At 42.7% G+C, this 22,806-nt stretch overlaps 1 protein-coding gene across 2 annotated transcripts; it reads right to left on the bottom strand.

Moving 5' to 3' along the window:
- Window positions 1-344: 344 nt before the first annotated feature.
- On the bottom strand, window positions 345-22,528 carry sh3rf2 (SH3 domain containing ring finger 2). Of its 2 annotated transcripts, XM_066669894.1 has the most exons (11): window positions 22,383-22,528; window positions 21,371-21,914; window positions 19,871-20,137; window positions 16,985-17,080; window positions 12,118-12,399; window positions 6,908-7,029; window positions 6,307-6,477; window positions 5,822-6,087; window positions 4,759-5,051; window positions 2,726-3,012; window positions 345-1,681 (listed from the first exon to the last, which is right to left on the bottom strand). In XM_066669894.1, exons 2-11 carry the CDS (start codon window positions 21,830-21,832, stop codon window positions 1,501-1,503), a joined length of 2,427 nt encoding a protein of 808 aa, XP_066525991.1. In that variant the 5' UTR covers window positions 21,833-21,914; window positions 22,383-22,528; the 3' UTR covers window positions 345-1,500. The 2 variants fall into 2 exon arrangements, with proteins under 2 accessions (XP_066525991.1, XP_066525992.1); XM_066669895.1 differs by lacking the exon at window positions 22,383-22,528 and having other exon boundaries at window positions 21,371-22,016.
- Between the last annotated feature and the right edge of the window lie 278 nt (window positions 22,529-22,806).

Raw genomic sequence — 22,806 nt, 5'->3', positions numbered from 1 at the left:
AAGGAAAAAAAGCCTTTAGAGACTCAGTACCTGAGGGCATCATTAACTTTGATATTCGTCTAATTTTTAAATAATACATCCAAGTAATTTCTCTGCATGTTTATGACTGTGATTTAAAAAGCACATACTTTTGGTGTTGGAAAAAATGTGTATAGAGTACTTTAATGACAAAGAAAAAAAGATAATCCTTGACTAAATCATGTCTCAGAGCCCAGATAACCAAACCGGTGCATTCCTATTTTTAATGTCAGTACATTATTTAAATATTTGCAGGTAAAAGAGAAAGGGAATAGCCAGCTACAAGACGGCTGGGGAAAATCAGAAGAATCATAAAAAAAATCCATTCAGAAGACAGTAGATGAGTTAGAAATACCATCCATAAAGAAAATAAATAAAATATAGCCACGCTTTATCATGAATAATTTATTGTTTTCATATTCCTGGATTTCAAAAATAAAGTGACCAAATACCAAGGATTAGGGGGAAGGACATATTCTTTTTCTCCCTGCAACAGAAACAGGGCTCACTGTGACATAATGGACCTAACCCATGTGGTTACTGCATTCAAACATAGGTATCTTGTGCTCTCAAAGACAATCCATAGTCCTTATCAACAGTTCATTGTTTTTTCAAGTGTACAAAATTACAAGCAAGATTCGTCTTAAAGCTGGAGTAGATCATTTGTTTTAAAAACATTCATTCATTCATTTTGGGTAAGTTTAGGTTTGTGGTGGGTCCAGAGCCCACACGGAATCACTGAGTGCAGGGCTGGGACACACCCAGGACTGTGCACAGTCCATTGCGATGCATTTATAAAACATACTCTTCACATCCAGATCACGAAATTAAATGCTCTGACAACATTAATAATGGCATTCCTTTTCAGGACTGTAAAAAGAAGGCCTGAAGAGAGACACGGAGGGAGACGAGGAGGACGGAGTTTCAAACTAAACAAAGACTGGATGAAGCCAGAGTGCAAACACGAGCGTAGCTGTTTGGTGTTTTCTTACATGTGAATGAGACGAGGTAGGTGGATGGTGTTGGAAGGGGAGGTAGTGTGCTTGTGCCTCTTTTACAAAAGTGGCTTTAGGACTGAATGTAGTGGTGGAACTTTTTCAGTTGAATTAAAAAAATAACTGGCTTACTCACCGGTTTCTAAATAAATGACCCACTCCAGCTTTAACAATCTTTATCCAAAAGTGCATAAGACCATCGACCACCCCACCCCCTCCCCCATTCCCATTCCCATTCCCACCCACAAGCAAAGGCACTAGTATCTGTCATAAGTGAACAAAAGAAAAAGGAGAACTTCTGAGCAGGATCTGGGGTCTGATTGTGTCTGCTGACTGAGATGAGGCATGCTGTGCACTGAAACACATAAGAGTATATTGCTTTCTTGATGAGTTCCTTAATGCAACAGACTCACTCCACGTGACTTCCAAAAGCAACACTGCTCAAAAGTGGAACAAAAACACACAACAAATACAATAACAGTGCCACTCAGACAACTTTGTCTAATATGTCCAGAATACTGTTGTGGAAAAGGCCTGTCCGTCCTGTGATCTCCTGGGTCACCAGAACCCTGCCGTCGGGTCGAGGCTTTTGGACCAGGACCAGCTCTCCTTCTAAAAGGTTCAACTCCGCGTCAGTCTGTGCATTGTATCCCATCACCACCCTGTGTCTGAAAAAAACGGATATGAATGTACATTTTTTTACATGCAAAATCTGAAATGTACAGACGGGAACAGGGAGATAAAGCTCATGAGGCTCACTCATTTATAGTCAGTTATGTGAGGATATTATTCATTCATTCATTGTCTGTAACCACTCAACCAGTTCAGGGTCGCGGTGGGTCCGGAGTCTACCCAGAATCAACCCCCACCCCTACCCAGACTTAAACCCCCAACCCCAGGTCGCTGGAGCTGTGTGACTGCTGTGCCACCGTGCCGCCCCATGAGGATATTAAATATATATACGTTTTTAATGACAAATATATACTAGAGTTAAGCAATATGACAATATTTATTGTTTTCAAGATCGATGACCTGAAAGCATACTGCTGCTGATATGAGCTTACTGTTGAGTCTTCAGTATATAAACACTGTGCAACTACAGGTTTCACTGAATAGACAGCGTATTTAATCCTGTTTTAATGAAAGTTTGTCATATTTTACCTGTGGTTTTAAATGTTTCCGAATTTTAATGTGGTAATTTTAATAAGGCTGTGTCTGAAACGAGCGGAATGCTGTCTACTAAGGCAGTATTCGGAGGGAGCAAGGCATAGGGTCGAGTCTGAATGTTTGTATAAGTGCTGCCTGCATTCTACGCCACTCTCTTCAAAGTGGTAATTATTTTGACTGTAGTTGTACCTGTGTCCTGGTAATGGGTTGAAATATGTCTGCATTTAAAGCCCGTCACTAATGCAACTCAGAGTGACAACAACTACACTGACAAGATTGCCACCAAGTGGACACATTTGCCTACACAAGCTTGAACAAAAATCACAGCTTTTAGAGTTCTGATTTATTTAATTTGCAAACGTTGGGTCTTTTGGCTATCCCAACTCTTCAAGCCTTTGAAAAAGTGATAAGTGACTGAGTAAAGTGATACTTATTGTGGGTTGTGAATTTAATGTGAAAATGTCTTTAACATTTGTTGTTGTTAAGTTTTGGCCATTCTGCCTGCCTTAATAAAATTGTAAATCAAACCAAGAGGGACAACATACCTGCTGGGACTGGAGCTAGCGTTGATTATTGGTGGTTTCATGCTCAAAGGGAGGCCCTCTACAGTGGTGTGACTCTGAGAAGGACCTTTTCTCTGAAGAAGCGTCTTTGTGTCTTTAAGGACTGAGGTGCTTCCATCCCGACCCAAGATGGCTGATGGGTTCCAGTGCTCCAGAGCTGTGGAGGAACTCTGAGAGTTACCCATGATCTGACTTCCTGACGATACTGAACTCATCCTTGTTGTAGTTTGTGGAACTTCTTCAGTCCAGAATCGCACTGACTTTGGAGGCTAGAGGAGAAAAATTGCCAAGATTAGATCTTAAAAATCACACTATTCATGGGTTGCAGTGACGTAATGTTTTTTGGCATGGGTGCCATATTGGGGACAGATTGTCTGGTTTTAGAATACAGCTCTAACAAAAGGGAAAAACGGATATATTTTTCTAATAAACAGCTCATCTCCCTGCACTAGAGAGTCTCTTACAACACTCAGAAGCACAGAAACCAACCTCCTCTCTGTCAGGGGGGTAAAGGATCGCACTGTATGGCATAATGAGGAGAATAAAAACACAGCTAGCATCGGTTAGCAACATTTGCAATTTCATCATAGAGTTTAATGTTCCCTATTTCCTCTATTATTAACTATATACTGCACTATTATAGGGAACTGAATTCAGGAGGGTAGAATTATTTCGGACACTACCTTATGTGGGTTTTTACCAAACAATGCTCTGGATTATTATGGGTAATCTGATATTTGCTAGTAGAGTTGTACACTACTTTTTGCAGTGCATTGTGGGATTGTTTGAGTGCACTGATAATTGTCCACTATGTTTTCAGACACTACTACAAAATGGCAGAACCCCCAAAATAGTGCACTATATAGTTAATACGGCATAGATTTGGACACAGCGTCAGTCTTTACCCCGTTTACTGGAAAATAAATCAGATCCTTCTGTCCCTGCACTCAGGGAATGGAACACATTCTTGGAGGACAATGTTTTATCACAGCTGTCGGTCTAAATTATTTCTCTGGATTGGCTTAAATTTTCATAAAGAAGTTCTCCTTGTCCAAAATATGATTGATCAGTGAGAGACGTTGCTATGTCACAGTGGAGCATAGGATTAATCCTAAATGTCTCCCTACTCTCCATAGGGCACAGTCTATCTTTTAAAAAAAAATGCACTCGCATAGTGAATGTTGAAAATGATTTTTAGTGAGATAGATTCACATTTCCCTGAATTAGCATTTATTACTTTAATTATCTGAAATGTGCACTATGTAGAGAGTATGGTGCTCCTTTGGGTCACAGCCTGAGCTTCTCTACTGACTGACACAGACCAGTAGAGCTCTGTTTACAAACATGATGTGGATAAATGGGTCAGGGATCTATACTTATATTTATTTCATTTTAAAATCTAAATGAGGACTACAAGTGTTGACAGCAAAAACAAAACTATTTAAACATTACAGTTTTAATGTGTGTTGTGTGTCTGAGTAATGAGTAGGTCCCCAATATGGCAACTACTCTGACATCAGCTGCAACCCATGAATACACACTTTTGACTAATATGTTTAAAGTGGTTGTTTTTAAGAAGATAATGTTGTTAATCTTCCTACCACAACTTCAATTAGTCACAAGCAGGGTGCTTGATATCTGAATTACGTTTTGGTTTTGCACTAGGCAACGTGTATTAGCTAACAACTGATGGAAATTTTACTCTTATGGACTTAACACAATCTGATATAGACTTATGTGGTTCCCAACATATATTATGACAGGTTTATCACAAGTTAGGACCAAAATTAAGTTTTAAAGTTGTATTTTTAGCTATGTGAGGCAATTGTGTCAACTTTTGTTGGGAAACAAGGCATGCAGTGTGATTTCGTGTGAATCGGATGCACTTTGCACAGTGCTAAGGGGTGTATTTTCCTGTTAGCAGTATTGTACTATACCTAGTACTGAATTATACACTAGAACCACAAAACAAGTTTGAAAAATGTAACAAACAAAAGTTAACGTGTTCTGTTTACCTTTTCTGTGCCGTGCCTGTGTGAATCTGGCTTTACCAAAATGGACTGGGGAGCCATGGAAGTTTCTCTTGGAACAAAATATCGGGCATCCATCGTATGATAGACACCACCAGAGGGTGTCGTTCCTTCATTAGTCAAATACTGTTGCCGGATAGGATTTGTAAACAAACCATTTCTTTTCCTTGGGAGAACAGGGGAGCGACCAAAACCATAGATTTGTCCCAGATCCTGAGGTGGGGGTTGATAACTTGGACCTGGATTTTGGGAGCGGTAGCTGCCACGGTGGAGTGACGCTAAAAAAGAAAAATAAGAAAATATAAATAAATATAATATGCATATTTCTGTCACAGTTAATGAATATAAAGTCCTACCAAGAGTACAGATATGTCCGTGTATAAACAATTTTTCCATGGAGTGTTGATGGGGACCAGAGGATCATTATAGTAAAAATACCTCAAATTTGGGAAAAATGTTATATAATGTCCTCCTCCCTCAACCCACGGCTGAGGTGCCCTTGAGCAAAGCACCCAATGCCCAACTGCTCCCTGATTGCTTTGCTGCTTGTGTGTTCATATGTGTGTTTGTGTGTGTTTTCACTGCTAAGGATGCGTTAAATGCAGAACACACAGATTGTAACATGATGTACAACAACAAGTCACATTCTGCTTTTGTGAACACGATGCTGTCAGTACTTGGTGAATGTCTCTTTATAAAACAGTTAAGGAGAGTCTTCCAAGCAGCTTAGCCTTCTAAGGTTATACCCTTACACTGGGAGACTGTGTTTTAAAAATCCTAATTATGGCAGGTGTCTGAGAGCACATGACAGCCTTGCTTAACTGGATATGGAATGTAAAACATCATGCGAGAAGTAAAATATGGAACTTCATTGTTGGTCCATTTTAATTCACTTCAAATCGCAGAACAAAAAACAAATACAATGATATACATTGTGTATTTCAAAGATTATGATATTGTAATACTGCCATATAGCCCTGATTTCTTTAGCCCAATTCAAGTTGTCCTCCACTGACCCGAGCAGATGCTGCATGTTGGTGATCCTCACCTCTGTGTGAGGGCTGGAAGGCTCTCCTGACCGTGTCCCAGCCCTGCCTGCCTCCTGCCTGAGGAGCTCTTGCTGCACTGCCTGATGACATGGCCGACTGAGGCGGCATTGCAATTATTGGGGCAGCAGAATTCCCATCAGTCCTTACTTTATCCAGGGCCAGCACCACAGCCTGAGGCTTCTGGGGTGTGTATCTCTTTGTAGAAACAGCAGTACTAGCGATGGGCACAGCAGGTTTTGGCTGCTCAAGAAACCGTGCAGACGTTCTGCAGAAAGAGTCAATATAGCTACAATAGGCACATATTCCTGCATAAAGCAAATATTTTAAAAATACCACTGGTTGATGTCACTTAAACTGCAGGACATGATATAAATAATGCATTGAGTAATTTTTTTACTGGTGGCTGCTGACTAAATGTTTCAGGGAAAGTGTGATGTTACGCAAAAACAGCCATAGCGATATGAGTGAAGATATATTTAAGTACCTAAGAACAGGTGTGACGTAGTTGGCCGGCAGGATGCCCACTTTGCCGGTTCTGAGCGAGAGGCCACGTAACCAGCCCTCTTTAAACTTCCCATAAACCCCTACCATCTCACCCTTCCTCAGTTCCAGCTCCTCAGGGCGATGGGGACTGTATGAGTACAGCGCAGCACACCTAGGAAAAGAAATTTCTGCATCATGTTGGTGCTTGGCCACAGAAAAAGCCACAATGACATAAGTTTTCATCAAAGATTTGCAGATAAGCAATTTCCGTCAAATGACACCAAATGATGCACCGAGAACCACCGTATTTAAATAAGTGCTTAGTGCACAGAATGAGTTCATGTTCAGGAGACAATAAAAAAAAAAGGTTTTACACCAGCCTTGTGTCTGCCACATCCTTGTTTTATGTCAATTACCACAAAAACATACCACAAAACTATTATTAAAGACAGTTTTAACTGAAATTTAAATGAATGAAGGGTGGTCTCTTATTTCTGCACATTACCCCTGGTGTCAGAGCTTGTGTGGTGGGTTTACGTTTAGTAAAGTTATTAAGGTAAATCTGAACTTCAGTCCTGTGAAGGAGTCTTGAAGGCACTCACACACTGATAGACAGCTGCTGGGTGGAAGACTGTTTGCCCTCTTGTGGTGGTGGAGGGGCCTGAGGGTTGATCAGAGCCATGGTGATGGTTGGAGGAACTTCACCGTTCATCCTCCTTTCACCCTATGGGGAAAAAAGGAAATGAAATATATTTAAATGACAAATATTTATTTTTAAGGAGCAGCACGGTGGTAGAACAGGTCGTGTCACGGAAACACACAGCTCCAGGGTCCGCGGGTCACTGTCTGCAAGCAGTTTGCTGTGTTCTCCATGTGCCTGTGTGTTAAAAACACATGCTGGTAGAAGGCTGGACCGTGTAGAAGTGTCCAAAAGTGATTGACTAGGTGAGTGTGTCATGACCTGTGCTTTTTGCCCAGTGGCTCTGGGTAGGCCTCGGACCCACCGCAACCCACAACAGGATGAAATGGCAACAGAAAATGAATAAATTAATTCTTACGCTCAATTTTATTTAAAGTAGATGTCAAAGGAGAGTCCAAAAGTAACTTCGCTTGGCTGATAACACCGCTGTTGGTAAGAACAAGGCTAAGCTATTAAGCACAGATGTGTCATTATCAGTTTAACTCTTGATTAAGAGTCTGAGTCTGAGTCACATCAGCACCATTTTAATCATTAATATGAATCATAACAAATGAAGACGGTCAACACCCAAGCTTATAGAACGTTTCAGTGGCAATGAGATTAATTTTCCTGTCATGCATACATGACATAATGTATGATAATGTTCCGTATTAATTCAAAACCCACGTTTTTTTTTTAAGTTTGGTTACATAAGACGACACTGAACATAGCTGACAAGCTTATACGGCACTAAAGATCAGATTCAAACAGGAAATAGCCCCAGACCGTGGCTTGTCCCAAGGTGTGGTTAGAGACAGTTTAGGAGGTGCAACTGAGAATAAAGCTGAGAATAGAATTTGAGTCATGGGTATTTTTCAGTGACTCAAATCTACTCCTCATCATTTCCGCACACCAGGGTGCTAGCTTTATCACTACCGTGTTACTGTTAGGATGCGTGATGATGCAACCGGAAGCCAATCTGATTAGGTGTATTGTGACCTACACAGTACTAATAAACTCCCCATGACAGCGCTCACAAAATCATGGAACATACATATGTTCATCTAATCTTTATATCTGTGTCTCTTTCTCTGTCTCTGTCTGTCTGCACATTACATTTAAGCTCAGTAATGCTGCACAGCGAGCGATGGCTAGAAGAGAGGTTTAACAGAAAAACCATGCTTATCGTGCTGCTATTTCAGTCTTTAGGAAAAGTGATGTGCACTGGTGCTATGGAGCAGAAGTAACTGGAGACAAAGTCAGCAATTCTTGGAGTCAAGAAATGGTAGTTTTCAAGGGCTAGAATAGATAGAATTTGATCACTTTTGTCATGTAGTGTCACTACCACGCAGCTCCAGAGTTGGTTTCCTCCCACAGTCCAAAAAACACATGCAGGTATGTGGACTGGCTGCAGTAAATGTCCATGAGTGTGTGGTGCAACGTGATGATGCCCCATCCAGTTTATGCACCTGCCTTGTGCCCAATGGTTCTGTATGTGCTCCAGACCCACGATGACCCTGAACGAGATGAAGAGGTTACAGAAAATGACTGAATGAATAAAAGTGTATTCTTTGGCCTCAATGATACATCATCAAAACGATCCCTAAATTACTCAAAGATCGATGCTGATTCTTGTTCATCACCATTCAGAGGAACATAGCAACATATTTAGGTCTGTCACAATATATATATATTATTGATTTATTGTCCAATATATGAAAAGTTCATCAATAATTATTCATTCATAAGTGCTTATCCAGTTCAGGGTCACGGGGGGTCCAGAGCCTACCGGGAATCATTGGGCGCAAGGCAGGAATACACCCTGGAGGGGGCGCCAGTCCTTCACAGGGCAACACAGACACACACACATTCACTCACACACTCACACCTACGGACACTTTTGAGTCACCAATCCACCTACCAACCTGTGTTTTTGGACTGTGGGAGGAAACCGGAGCACCCGGAGGAAACCCACGCAGACACAGGGAGAACACACCTACTCCTCACAGACAGTCACCCAGAGCGGGAATCGAACCCACAACCTTTAGTAAGGGCTCTGTTCTGTTCTCTATTCTGGGGCTTCCTTTTATTTTATTTGCATTATTATGCTATTATCATTATATCAGTGGCATAAATTTGTTTTAACACGACAAAGATATTGGTTACCGCTATTTCTGGGACAATATATTGACCACAGACAAAGGCTACTGTGACTGGCCTCAACCTACTGCTTACTAGAAAGCCTTCTAGAAATCTAACAAACTGTTCCTTACACAGCCTAGGCTTTCAGCCAACATGCATCGTATTATACGACATTATTGACTTCACAACACAAAGTGACGGTGTGCACAGCGGTGACAGTCTGATGTGAACGGACAGAGGTGGCGTGGTTCCTCACGCCCTGTCAGCTTCTGACGGCCTGTGAGATCAGACTGTGTTTGCACTTTGACCTCTTCCCGCGCCTCTCCAGCCTGTAGCTTGTTGGCTCATTCAGCGCAGACACACCTCATGAACGCTAACAGAATGTGGCGTGTTTAGCTTCGCACATTAATGGTGCAAGGACCATCAAAGAACAGCCATATATAATACCTGACATGAGACTATGTGATTAGGAATTATCTCCCAGTGACTCACCCAGCAGTTTCACGGCTTAGCAATGCAGAAGTGAACTCCGCAGGTTCAAGTCTCAAGCCGTGGTGTGTGCGGATCGTGAACAGGCATTGTTGAATGTGGCTGGTGCTCTCTTATTTGGGTGGGCTGAATCTGAATTAGCACTGGAGGAGGCTTCACCCTCCTACAATGTGCTGACATAGAATTCAATACAATGGGCGTCAGCTTAGGAAAAGATTAACCTGAGAAATGTTTAAACTGCAAACTCTAAAAATGAGGAAAGAAATGGAGAAATATACTCAAGCATTAAAAATGTGAATAGTGAACATACATATTGCTGTCACAAGAAAATATCCACATTTTAATGTCTTTATATTGTCCTATGGACAACACGATAAAGGGCTGACTGAAACGATTCAAGGTTGCTCTGAGTTTCTCAAGGTTTTCTCAAAGCGATGACAATACGCTGTCCTGTTCCTATGCTGGCAGTTAAGTGGACTTGCAAGAACAAAATTTGGTGACGCAGCAACAGAAGGAGAAGGACAGGGAGGGAGAGTGTGAGTGAGAGAGTGAGAGAGGTAGAGAGAAAATAGCGTCTGCTTTTACAAAGTGTTGCGCAACCCAGAGAGGTTGGGGGGGTGGGGGGGCAGAAAGAAGCCTGCATTAACTGGCCTCGGGGCAGGTCAGAGTCCGAGGAAGGCCGTGTCTTCTGCGTGCGATGATGTGCCCCGCAATCACCCGGTCAGCTATTAATGGTGCATCCCGTGAGTGGGAGGGCAGAGGGACAGACGGAGAGAGTGAGAGAGATTGTATATGAGAAATGAGGAGGGAGAGAGAGAGAGAGAGAGAGAGAGAAAGAGAGAGAGAGATTGTATATGAGAAATAAGGAGAGAGAGAGAGAGAGAGAGTATATGAGAAATAAGGAGAGAGAGAGAGAAAGAGAGAGAGAGAGAGAGAAAGAGAGAGTGAGAGAGATTGTACATGAGAAATAAGGAGGGAGAGAGAGAGAGAGAGAGAGAGAGAGAGAGAGAAAGAGAGAGAGAGAGAGAGAGAGAGATTGTATATGAGAAATAAGGAGGGAGAGAGAGAGAGAATAAGAAAAAAAAGAAAGAGAGAGAGAGAGAGAGAGAGAGAGAGAGTGAATAAGCAAAAAAAAGAGAGAGAGAGAGAGAAAGAGAGAGAGAGAGAGAGAGAGAGAGAGAGAGTCACTGCTCAGCCGAGAGGAATAAGCCTTTCAACCAGATAAGGGGGTGGGGGGGGGGGGGCTTACATAACCACGATATGAGTCATGAGCTTACAGAGCAGCAACAGAGGGGGGCGAATTTTTAGCTTCAAAATTGAACAAAAAAATATCACAAACAGGCAGCATACAATAAAATAAGTTAAAACAAAATGTCTCCTTTTGTCTTTCTCACCGTTTCAAAATAAACAGCAGCGTATGCAAATGAGGAAGGACTGACAACCGGCCTCAAGCCCTCTTTGCCAGCACTGCTGTTGATAATTGAGCACTTATCATTTTAGAGAGGTAAAAGAGTGACCGCAGTCACAGAGAACACACACATACGCAAGCGCTGCTTAAATCACCTGACCTCCTGAGCACAAACAATCATTACAGCTCATACGTAATCAGGTTCAATCCTCCTTTCCCAAGCCCCCTATCGTTTCCCTTTCTCAGTACAAAACAATACCTCAACAGACACTAAATACACACTGACATGGACTCAAACAACATCCCTAATATACAAAACGGAATAACCAGTATGAACCTACTATGATATTGTGTACAAATGTCAAGCCAAATATAGTCATGCGAGTTAAACATGCCATTTTCTACAAAAGGAATGTGAAATCCATCCAACATCTTTCCAAACTACAATCAATGTGTAAATCTACTATTAAATATGTTCAGTTCATTTCACAAGACCTTGATAAGACCTTACGCCAAACATTGCTTTTCAAGAGTTGCATACAAAGTTTTCCATAACAACCTTTTTAAACTACTGTATCTGCTCTGAAACATGTCTGACACTTCATCACAGAAGATAAATACAGAGTTAATCATGTCATTACCTACAGAGCTTTATCTATGTGAAACACAACCATGCAACCACAAACACCTTCCCCAACTACAGAGTATCTACAGAGAGATCCTAACATGGAATATATGACTGAATCTTCAACAAGACTTTGTCAATATGACAAGCCAAATAGACAACTGAAGAAAACAAGCCTTCAAAGGCATGCTAGGGTAAGGCATGCTTACCCTAACAAACCTCGCTCACCTATAACATGAATCTTTGTATCATCTACACAAAGTCTAGCAGGACCCAGCGCAGCCCTGAACTGGAAAAGCGGTTACAGACGACGAATGAATGATTCTGTACTAAGACCTCCTTGGCTTATCAACGATGTTACGATGAAATCCCTTACCTTCAGAGCACTACCCATATGAAAATCACTCAGCCACCCAATAAGCAAATGAACAGGTTGCATGCACGTGCTCCCAAACAAACACGTCCTCACCTTGGTCAGGCTCCTGCGAGTGCTCCCAGACCTGTGTTTGTAGGCAGGGCCAAGCTGAAATGCCCTGCCCGGGGCTGGTGCTGCTGAACGGCCGGTGTTTTGGCTGTGGATGTGGCTGTAAGGAGGGCGGATGTTGAGGCTGTTCAGAAGGCTGACCTGAGGAGGCCTCGCTGTCCCTGAGATTCGCCTTTGGCCACTGCTTTTTCTCGAGTCCTGTGGTCGAAGCTCTGCACAGTCACTGACCTTGCCTATCGCCAGGAGTTGGAGAGCAGCTGGATTTGGCTGGGGATAAAGAAAGAGAGAGAGAAAAACAGAGATGTTAAAAGCAGACAATGGAGGATAGTTCACCGAGTCTGCAGCGGCTTGCCCCTTCTGCCCGGGCCACTTTACCTTCCAGAGTTATTTTGTTAAGTATCGTGGCAGCACAAAGCCATTAGTCACGCTTTGGGGTGCTTGGCCCCCTCTCTCTGGTCAGTTTTGACCGAGAGATGGGAAGCCCTTGCCACTGCTGCTGCTGTTGATGCTGCTGCTGCTGCTGTGAGCTTCAGGAGGAAGAGGAGAGAGAAGGGGAGAGAGAGGAGAGAGAGAGAGAGAGAGACTGCTTCAGAGCACATACAACTGATGCTCTCTCTCTCCCCCTACACTGATGTGCAGTTATGCCACCAAAGCAAGGAAAGCATTACTGTGCCTTCACGGCTGGCTGGCCAGCACAGAGACAGCAGACTCACTGAAGCCTGCCGAGAGGGAAGCTGCCTCTTTAATCTGACAAACAGCAGATACAGTGCAGCGTGTAAGTAATTGGAGAGTGTAACAACATTTGTGGCTTTCTGGTTCTGTCCCCCCCTCGCACAGTGGATTTGTCTGAGGTTAGAAAACAGAATGCCAGCTTCAATTATCGGACTGTATTTTAAACCTATAAGAAGGGATCTACAGGTAGAAACATTGTGGCAACACATTATTTCAAAGCAAACACAACAAGAACTTCTTAAAGCATGAATTAGAATGAAGTATTTACAAAGCAGTAAGAGTATTTATGATTATGCCACTAACTGTGAAATAGGTACGAAAAAACATAGACTGTATAAACACGTGTAAGGGTGCTTATACTAAAGTGATCATTTATAACATGCTTATACAGCATCTTTCCCAAGTTACAGGTGTAAGATTAGTTGAGAGCTCTTTAAAAGGAACACTATGTAGTATGTTTTACCATAAAATTATAGCTTATAAATGATTATAATGTTCCACGGAGCTGTAATATGGAGAGTAGAGCCTCTGTGGCGGCTACGCCGGGTCCTCTTCTGGTTTACTGCACTAAGCAACTTCTGAATCACGGGACAGAGGACTCTCGTGAGAAAAGGGTAACGCTTAACGGCACATAGCTCACAGGTGGATGGTTGCCTAGCTACAAGAAATATCTAGCTCAGTATTCCTGGTACAGATATTGTATGTCAGAGAGAGCAAGGAGGAGAAAATAGAGAGAGAATGAGCAGTCATACAAGAGTTAATACTGGACTGAATTTACACAGTAGGGTGACTAAAACAGACCTGAAGACACAAGTTGGAGCAGTAAGCATTTGTTGCCCTTTATTTTTGTGTTGCGGTGCTAGTTAGCGATAGTTTTGTTGACAAAAGTGTTTTAATCAGTTTTTAAGGGTTAAACATCGATTCTGGTAATACGTGTTTTTCGCCGGTTGCTATGTGGATTGAATGACTGAAGTTACACTTTGTGTGGGTGGAACCCAATCTTTGTTGATGACAGTGTTATAATTTGTTTTTGAGAGTTACTGATGAACGAGGGTGAGTGCTAGCGCCTGCTAACTTTAGCAGGATTAGCTCCGTTTTTAGCATTGGACATTGATTCTGGTAAGAAGTGCTTTACTGTCGGTTGCTATGGTTATAACGGCTATAGTACCACTAAAGTTACACTTTATTGTTGTAATAACATGGTCCAGTGTGTATTATATATGGGTTTTATCATGTAGTCAACAATATTTTATTCGATTACACACATTGCCCTGGCTCAGCATCAGCCGTAGCCCCAGAGCCGTACGCTAGTTTTTTGTAAACCTCAATTGATGAGTGAGTGAGTAAAAGAAAGAGAGAGATAGGTTTGTGTTTGTCTGTGAAAGAGAGACAGGGAGAGTGTGTGTGAGTCATGTTTGAGTGAGTGAGCCGGTCGTGTTTAACTGTGTGTGCACACTGAAACGACAAAAACAACACTGCGACTGGAAGTCATTCATTTTCAATGAGAATCAGCGACGCTGGGCAACATTGAGTGACGCGATAAAATGTATGCAAATGAGCAGTGACACATGGCGACTACCAATCAGAAAGCAGTCTTCACGTTACCTCAGAAGCGCTCCACTCACTTTGGTTCCTATTGAAGATTTGTTCCTTTCTCCAAACATCCGGACTTGTTTAAAGTTCAAGTTTACAGTACGTTGTGTTGTTTATTACAAATGAAAGTGTAAATAATATTTGCTTTGAATGTTTAAGTACAGCTACTTTTTTTGATAAATTACATTATGCCCAAATTACAGTTGATATTTGAGTAAAAAATAGTGCTCAGTTATTGTTACATAAACAAAATAAACACAGCTCTAGGTTTTTTAGTTATAAAATGTACTTGGGGGGCGCAGCCTGCTCGCGTGCTGCTGGACACTCCCACCAGCGACACATCGCCTGCTGCACGGCCGACACCTAGCGATTGAATCACTTTCGGTGTGCACACAGTAAATGAGTAAGTGAGCGAGTGAGGGAGAGAGAGATGTGAGAGAGACTTGATTTCACGACAGTGCTGTGAATGTGAATTACACTCAGCAGCAGGTAGGGGGTGCTCAGGAGACAAAACAATTCTTACATTGTAGTCCTTTAAGTACAAAAGTATATTTAAATACAAATATGTAGCTGCAGCTATGAACAGCCAAACAGACCTACTTCGTGAACATTGTTTATACAATATTGGTTTAGATGATTAAAAGAGGGTGTTTTCAATTGTGAATGTAGCGTATTAATACTTAATTTTTAGTGTTTTTTTTCCTCATTAAAATCAAAATTGTCATTTTAAAACTACGGTGCTATGGTTACAATAAAATTACAAAAAAGCAGGAGAATGTTAGAACGTTTATTTACAATAACATGTTACACAAAACTGCTCTAATACATTTCTACACCTAATAAATACTGAACAATATAAGCATCTTAATTCTGATGTCAATATTTTTAAAAAGGTAATATAGCAGCCAATATTATATTTCATCCCTACAAAATGAGTATGTATGTTTTTTGCTATTAAGAGACATGCTAAAGGTCCAAAAGAGATTACTTATTATAATCACAATACAGATATTCTGATGTTTCTTTTCAAAGCATGAATGAAATAAGATGATCTAAAGCAACTAAGTGAGTTTACAGTCTCCGTGCACACTCCCAGGATTTGACTAGAAGTGTGTAAAGCATCCCAGCCTGGGTTTGGAGAAGTGGACTGTATGTAGCTATTCATTCACAGTTTGCTTGGTGTCTGATATTTAAATCTTTAGTTGTATTCTACTGGAACTACAAGGCTAATGTAGCTAAAAACAATGGACATTTTAGCCCCCAGGCTAGCATCCTGCAGAGTACAGCCCGTAACCATCACATATGTGCTGAGTCCTAAAATCTCGTATAGAACTGTTTAGTTGGTGTCTGACCCTGAATAGCATACTGTATGTCATCCATTATTGTAGATGGCAATATGTTGTACAGCACCATAAGATATATACAATATGTTTTTGGAGTTACCTAACAATACAACGCATTTTGAGTCATGGACCCTGTAATGGACAGGTGTGTCTGCCTTGCCTTGCACCCAGGGATTCCGAGTTGGCTTCAGATTCACCACAGACATGATCAGAATGAAGCACTTACAACAGATGAATGAATGAACGGATGAATTAATGAATGGTGATTGAGGTGTGTAGGGCGGCACGGTGGCGCAGCAGGTAGTGTCACAGTCACACAGCTTGTGGGTTCATGTCCCACTCTGGGTGACTGTCTGTGAGGAGTTGGTGTGTTCTCTCTGTGTCTGTGTGGGTTTCCTCCGGGTGCTCCGGTTTCCTCCCACAGTCCAAACAACACATGTTGATATGTGGATTGGTGACTCAAAAGTGTCCGTAGGTGTGAGTGAATGTGTGTGTGTGTGTGTTGCCCTGTAAAGACTGGCGCCCCCTCCAGGGTGTATTCCCACCTTGCGCCCAGTGATTCCAGGTAGGCTCTGGACCCACCGCGCCCCTGAACTGGATAAGCGCTTACAGATAATGAATGAATGGATGGATTGAGGTATGTAGTTTGCACACTGCTAAATGGTGCAGTGTGTTTACATGATCTGTTATCCACTATTTGTTAGCCTTGTAGCTCAACTGCTGAACATCTGACACTCAGCATGTCCTGGCGTGTGGTCAGCACAAATGTCTAAATATGACAAAGCAACGCAACACCCTGCTTCTCAATTGTAGCTGGCTGTAACTAATTGGACAGCTGGCTTTATATTTTGGCTGTGTCTCACATCATTTGGCTTGTCATTTCTTTTTGAAAACATTTAAATAGAACTGCCTGCACTGCAGCGCAGGGCATTCTTTGATAATGTTGCTACAACGTGCCAAAGGCTGACAGTGGTGCTGAACAAAGATTAGAGCCAAACACACCAGAGCTTGTGTGTTAATGAAAAAAAAAATTATCATATGGTTTTAATAATTCAAGTATAAACACACAGTTTGGTGCTCAAATCTATAATTACACAAGCCAAGTCACCGTAGCCAACGACTAATATGATTCTGTTTTCCACACAATGTCAACTATAAAATGCAAACATATCGGTCAGTCTCACCTCTGTAAACTGCAGAGGAAAGATTCCAGCTCTGTCTCTTACTCTCCCTTCACACCAGTTCTCATCCACTCGCTTGATGACAGTAATGAAGTCTCCCTGGACACCAAAACAAAAAGAAGAAGAGGGATAAGGACATTTTGAGAGAGAAAATGTGTGTGTGGTTGCACGTGTCATGCTTCTAGAGACGCACCAGAGTCCCAGAAGAGGGTTTCTGGACTGAAATCACTTTGAGCTGGCGATATCATGTCCCTTTTGTGCCTTCAGGCCCCTAACTCCCTTCCCTTAACTCCGATCTAAACCCATCTGCTCTCAAAAAAGCCCCACTTCACTAGGATGTTCTTTAATGGAAGCCTTGCCCAAGTCTCGACTGTTACATAAGCACCTCTGAAGAACAATCTCGCAGTGTGTGTGACTGATAACAGAGGTATATAGTCTTAGAAGGCCAAGGGTAAATTCCATTACTTCCCAAACTGGAGTCATTTATAAGACATAAGCCACTGGTGTATATAAAAAAAGCATAATCCTTTATTACAGACCTTCAGTGAGGTTATTTAATATGCTTGTGTTCAATCATTAGTTCCAGCAGCTTCTCTATTAATCCCCTTGAATTTAATCACATGCATCAAAAACCAGCTTATGAAATAACCTCTTAACACTATAAATTCTAGGCTTGTTACTAATTCCTGATTCAGTAACTATTATTAATTCTGAACATGTTTTCAGATTTTATATGATTTTATTTTATTCTGATTAGATTTTTCCATGTATTATGTGTTAATATATGTGGGGTTCACACAGCTCCAGAGTCCTGGGGTTGTGGGTTCAAGGCCCGCTCCCTGCTCCAGGTGACTGTCTATGAGGAGTTTTCTGTGTTCTCCCCATATCCACATGGGTTTCCTCCTCAGTCTCAACTTATTGTATTCACAGGACAACAGTAGGATAGTTTTCATGAAACTGACACACACACACACACACACAACATTCTAAAGAAGATCAGTCTAGAGCGATTTAAGATAAGAAATGTGTAATTGTTGTCTATTCAGACAACAATATCTTTAAAAAGTCCCTGTGTGTAAATGGCAAGACTCTACATATGAACGACTATAACTTTAATCCCATAAATGACACTCCATTAAAACTAGCAAAACTGACCAATTATCGTCACCATTCAATTATATGGGGTGAGGGTATCAGTTCCAATATGGGTAAATAACATATATGTTTAGGCAACATTGACACTGCTGAAAGGGCACGGTGGTGCAGCAGGTAGTGTCGCAGTCACACAGCTCCAGGGGATTGAAGGTTGTGGGTTCCCGCTCCGGGTGACTGTCTGTGAGGAGTTGGTGTGTTTTCCCTGTGTCCGTGTGGGTTTCCTCCGGGTGACGGTCTGTGAGGAGTTTGGTGTGTTCTCCCTGTGTCCGTGTGGGTTTCCTCCGGGTGACTGTCTGTGAGGAGTGTGGTGTGTTCTCCCTGTGTCTGCGAGGATTTCCTCCGGGTGACTGTCTGTGAGGAGTGTGGTGTGTTCTCCCTGTGTCTGCGAGGATTTCCTCCGGGTGACTGTCTGTGAGGAGTGTGGTGTGTTCTCCCTGTTTCTGCGAGGATTTCCTCCGGGTGACTGTCTGTGAGGAGTGTGTTGTGTTCTCCCTGTGTCTGCGAGGATTTCCTCCGGGTGACTGTCTGTGAGGAGTGTGGTGTGTTCTCCCTGTGTCTGCGTGGGTTTCCTCCAGGTGACTGTCTGTGAGGAGTGTGGTGTGTTCTCCCTGTGTCTGCGTGGGTTTCCTCCGGGTGACTGTCTGTGAGGAGTGTGGTGTGTTCTCCCAGTGTCTGTGTGGGTTTCCTCCGGGTGACTGTCTGTGAGGAGTGTGGTGTGTTCTCCCTGTTTCTGCGAGGATTTCCTCCGGGTGACTGTCTGTGAGGAGTGCGGTGTGTTCTCCCTGTGTCCGCCTGGGTTTCCTCCGGGTGACTGTCTGTGAGGAGTGTGGTGTGTTCTCTCTGTGTCTGCGTGGGTTTCCTCCGGGTGACTGTCTGTGAGGAGTGTGGTGTGTTCTCCCTGTGTCTGCGTGGGTTTCCTCCGGGTGACTGTCTGTGATGAGTGTGGTGTGTTCTCCCTGTGTCTGCGTGGGTTTCCTCCGGGTGCTCCGGTTTCCTCCCACAGTCCAAAAACACACATTGGTAGGTGGATTGGCGACTCAAACACGTCCATAGGTGTGAGTGTATGTGTGTTGCCCTGTGAAGGACTGGCGCCCCCTCCAGGGTGTATTCCCACCTTGCGACTCCAGGTAGGCTCTGGACCCACCGCGACCCTGAACTGGATAAGCGCTTACAGATAATGAATGAATAACACTGCTGAAAGACACATTATGGAGCAACATGCATCTTTAATCATGCCAATGGCAAACCACATTCTGCTCAAACTACAGCAGCATGCAGGGTCCGACACCGGCACATGTTCGCTAACACTCCAAACTCTACTGGATTCATTATAGTAACAAGCACACATCTCTGATGTGATGAAAATCTGATGTGATGTATGGTAGTTTTCTGAGAGACAGCTATGCAGACAGTCTCCACCTGTTCATTTAAGCACTGGTGAACAGGAACACAGATAATCAGGAGGAAAAAAATAAGAGCCAACACACCATCAAGGTCTGATTCCCCAAGCTATTAGATGCTGTGAGATATGACAGTCATAATTCATATCATATATCATATCTCAGCAGAGCACTGTTTAATATGTGCCATTCTGACCAGAACCGTCAGTATTATCATTAAGCACCATTTTCAGTTAACTTTAATCAGTATCTGCATCTTTTACATTTCAGAATTCATTTTAAACATCATTTAACAGCAGACATTGTTTTCTTCTCAGTAAATAAAATCACTGACCTTTAGGAAGGGCAGGCATTCCTTCCTGTCCTCAGGATCCAGCCTGTTCAAATCAAAGTCATAAAGAGCCCGGCAGAGAGCCACAGGCTGCACTTGATCACTCAACACCTGCACCGTTTTAGTGGGAACGAGACCACTGCCCACTTTAACATCGGTGTAACACAAGTTCTCATCCACCCTTCGGCGGAGATTGACATTCTCGCCAGATCTCATGGCTAGCTCTCCGTGTCCATTGCTTTCAAAGTTGTACACTGATTTAGCCAGCACCTTGAAAAACAAACACAGGTAAGACGAATGAATGGCTGGCAAGAAGTGTGCTATGAAGAGGTGTTATTATGAATAATAAATTATGTAAACCATTAACAACTATTTGAAATAATGTCAATATCATAAGCAGCTAACCTGCATAGTGAGGAAACAGCACAAACGTTTTTTTATTTTTAATTTTTACTGACCTTCTCTCAATTCATTTAATTCCTGCTGCATCCAGAGAAACCCAAAACATCTGACCTACTTAAGCCAAACTAAGGTCCACTGTGTTCGGGCTGGCTTTGTTAACAAGCAGCCCACCCCCAGGAGACACGAGGTCCAACACACGGCGCCTTGACACTGACATAACAAGCAAATCTGCAGAGCCAGGGCAGCCCTCAGAATAAAGACAACACAGACAGCCCTGATATCATGGATTTAGACAAAATAATGCTCGTCAGTGGAAGTTCAGTCAGTCTGCGTCACTTATTCCGTTCACAGCTCATGCTTCAGGACAAAAAGGTTTAGAGAAATCACAGGGCTTTGGTTTGTCATACGACAGAGGGAGATGCCTCAGTGAAGTAAATGAATTACTTTAAAAAAACATCTAACTACGTTTAACTGCTTCAGAGTAACGCTCCCATTGAACTTCATGTCACCTCTGACTGTGATACTCATTAGGAGTCACCATTTAGGTGTGTATTAGGGAGTGATTTATTAGTTACTTTATACTGGGAAATTGTGCTGGCTTTTACATTTATAGATTCTACACAATGACAGCAACACTATTGCCGTAACAAGTTTAAGGTGGGGACCTTGCACTTACAATAAACAAAAGGATTGTAGGCCACCTGCAGAGGAGTCAACCAATCAAAAGCAGCCACTCATTCATGTGCTGTGTACACTACACAACCACACCTATGTAAAAGTCTAGCACGTGATATTTTTTCAAGCCCCAAGCTGGAAAATGTGGCTATGCTGGTCTTCGTGGCAAAATAAACCACACCGCCTAGACTTTAATTGTTTAAATTATTTATATATATTTTTAGAGCACAGTTGAAACTTTGGTCAGTCAAATCACAATGATTATACATTATACATTTCTTCAGACATCATCAACTTCAGATGATGTAGAAAAGTGAAGAAGCAGGATTTTCTGTGGGCAGCGTTGAGTGTTTGCTGTAAAAGAACTGCCCTCTGAGCCTGTAATAGAAATAAGGTGGCCCCTTAAGGTCCTTAGACAATACTCACCCCCTGGGTGCCCAGGCTGGCAGGACCCTTCTGACCCTTGAGCTGTTGTGTAATTTGCAGACCCTCGACCACACAGTCACTGCCGCATTCCTCAGGTGTGGTGCACATATACACCACGCTCCTGTCCCTCGGAGTGGTCAGCCGCTCCCTCTGGAGTCCCCGCAGGAGTGTGGCCAGCAACAGGTTCGTGGGCAGGTCCTGCACCCTCCCAGGAAGAGGGACATGGCATTCTGGGCAGGACAATGGAGGAGGGCATGATACCAATGAAGGTGATGGCGGCGGAGAGGATGAAGAAGATGAAGCCTCCAGGTGCAGAAGGCATGGCTTGCAGAAGGTGTGCTGACAGGGCAGGACCTTGGCGGTCACATCCAGAGGCTCCAAACACAGAGGACACTCCAGTAATTCTAACAGAGCCACAGATCCCTCCATACTTCTCTCACTGCTTGCTGATGCATAATGCATTGTCAGGTCTTTAAGGTATTCCCGGTCCTTCCAGCAAGGGGCTTCAGAAAGTGAGCACCACTCATCACAGGTCGGTCAACTCCTTCAAAACACAAGAAGTCACTTTAAAACAGGGATTTGTTTCCCTCAAAGCAGGGAACGTCCACAGAGCTTCCCTAAACACTCGCCTACATCTCTTCCACGAAGGTTCATACTCAGAGTCGTTCGTTCCACCTTAAGCGGTGCGGCAGTTATATTGGGGCGCCTCGCCATTTAAGGTGGAACGAAGAATTCGAGTAAGTAGCAAGTACACAGAGAGAGAGAGAGAAAACACATATTCACTGGGTTAGCTCAAACTACACGTTACCAGTGAATGAAAACGAGAAGACAAGTACCGTTAATATTTTTAACGTTGACTAGAGGCTAGAAGTAAAGTTAAACTATCGCCCGAGTACCTGCAAGAAAGAGGAAGTGAAAATGCGCCATCACTCGGCAAAGTAGTGCTACCTGAGAACCGTTCTTTCTCTTTTTAATTTTGTTTTAAAGTATTTGAGAAATATAGTGAACATACCCGTATTCAAAGTCCAGGTCTAAGCTGCCACATGCCTTCATTTCCATCTTTATTTCATGTCCTTCATTGCCCAGAAGCTGAAAGGTGTGAAAGCTTGGAGAGCTGAACACACCAAACGAGTTTCAGCACGGATCAGCTTTCCGAGAAAAAAAACAAAAACCCTGCTGAGATTCACAGATTCACAGCCGGCACGATCTGGGAAGAGAACACGGACTGGAATTGTTCTGCACGGTGAAACCCGCATAAACAATGGACACACTCAGTGGAAAACTGAACTGCATTTTGTCCATTTACAAGACATTATTACATTCTGACACTTCAAAAAAGAGCATGGCGTTACACATAGACATCAAGGGCCTGAATACTATCCATCCATTCATTCATTCATTGTCTGTAAGCGCTTATCCAGTTCAGGGTCGCGGTG

The sequence above is a fragment of the Hoplias malabaricus genome, chromosome 4 (assembly GCF_029633855.1).
Source record: "Hoplias malabaricus isolate fHopMal1 chromosome 4, fHopMal1.hap1, whole genome shotgun sequence".
Classification (NCBI taxonomy): Eukaryota; Metazoa; Chordata; class Actinopteri; order Characiformes; family Erythrinidae; genus Hoplias; species Hoplias malabaricus.
This window is presented reverse-complemented; position numbering and strand designations above follow the sequence as displayed.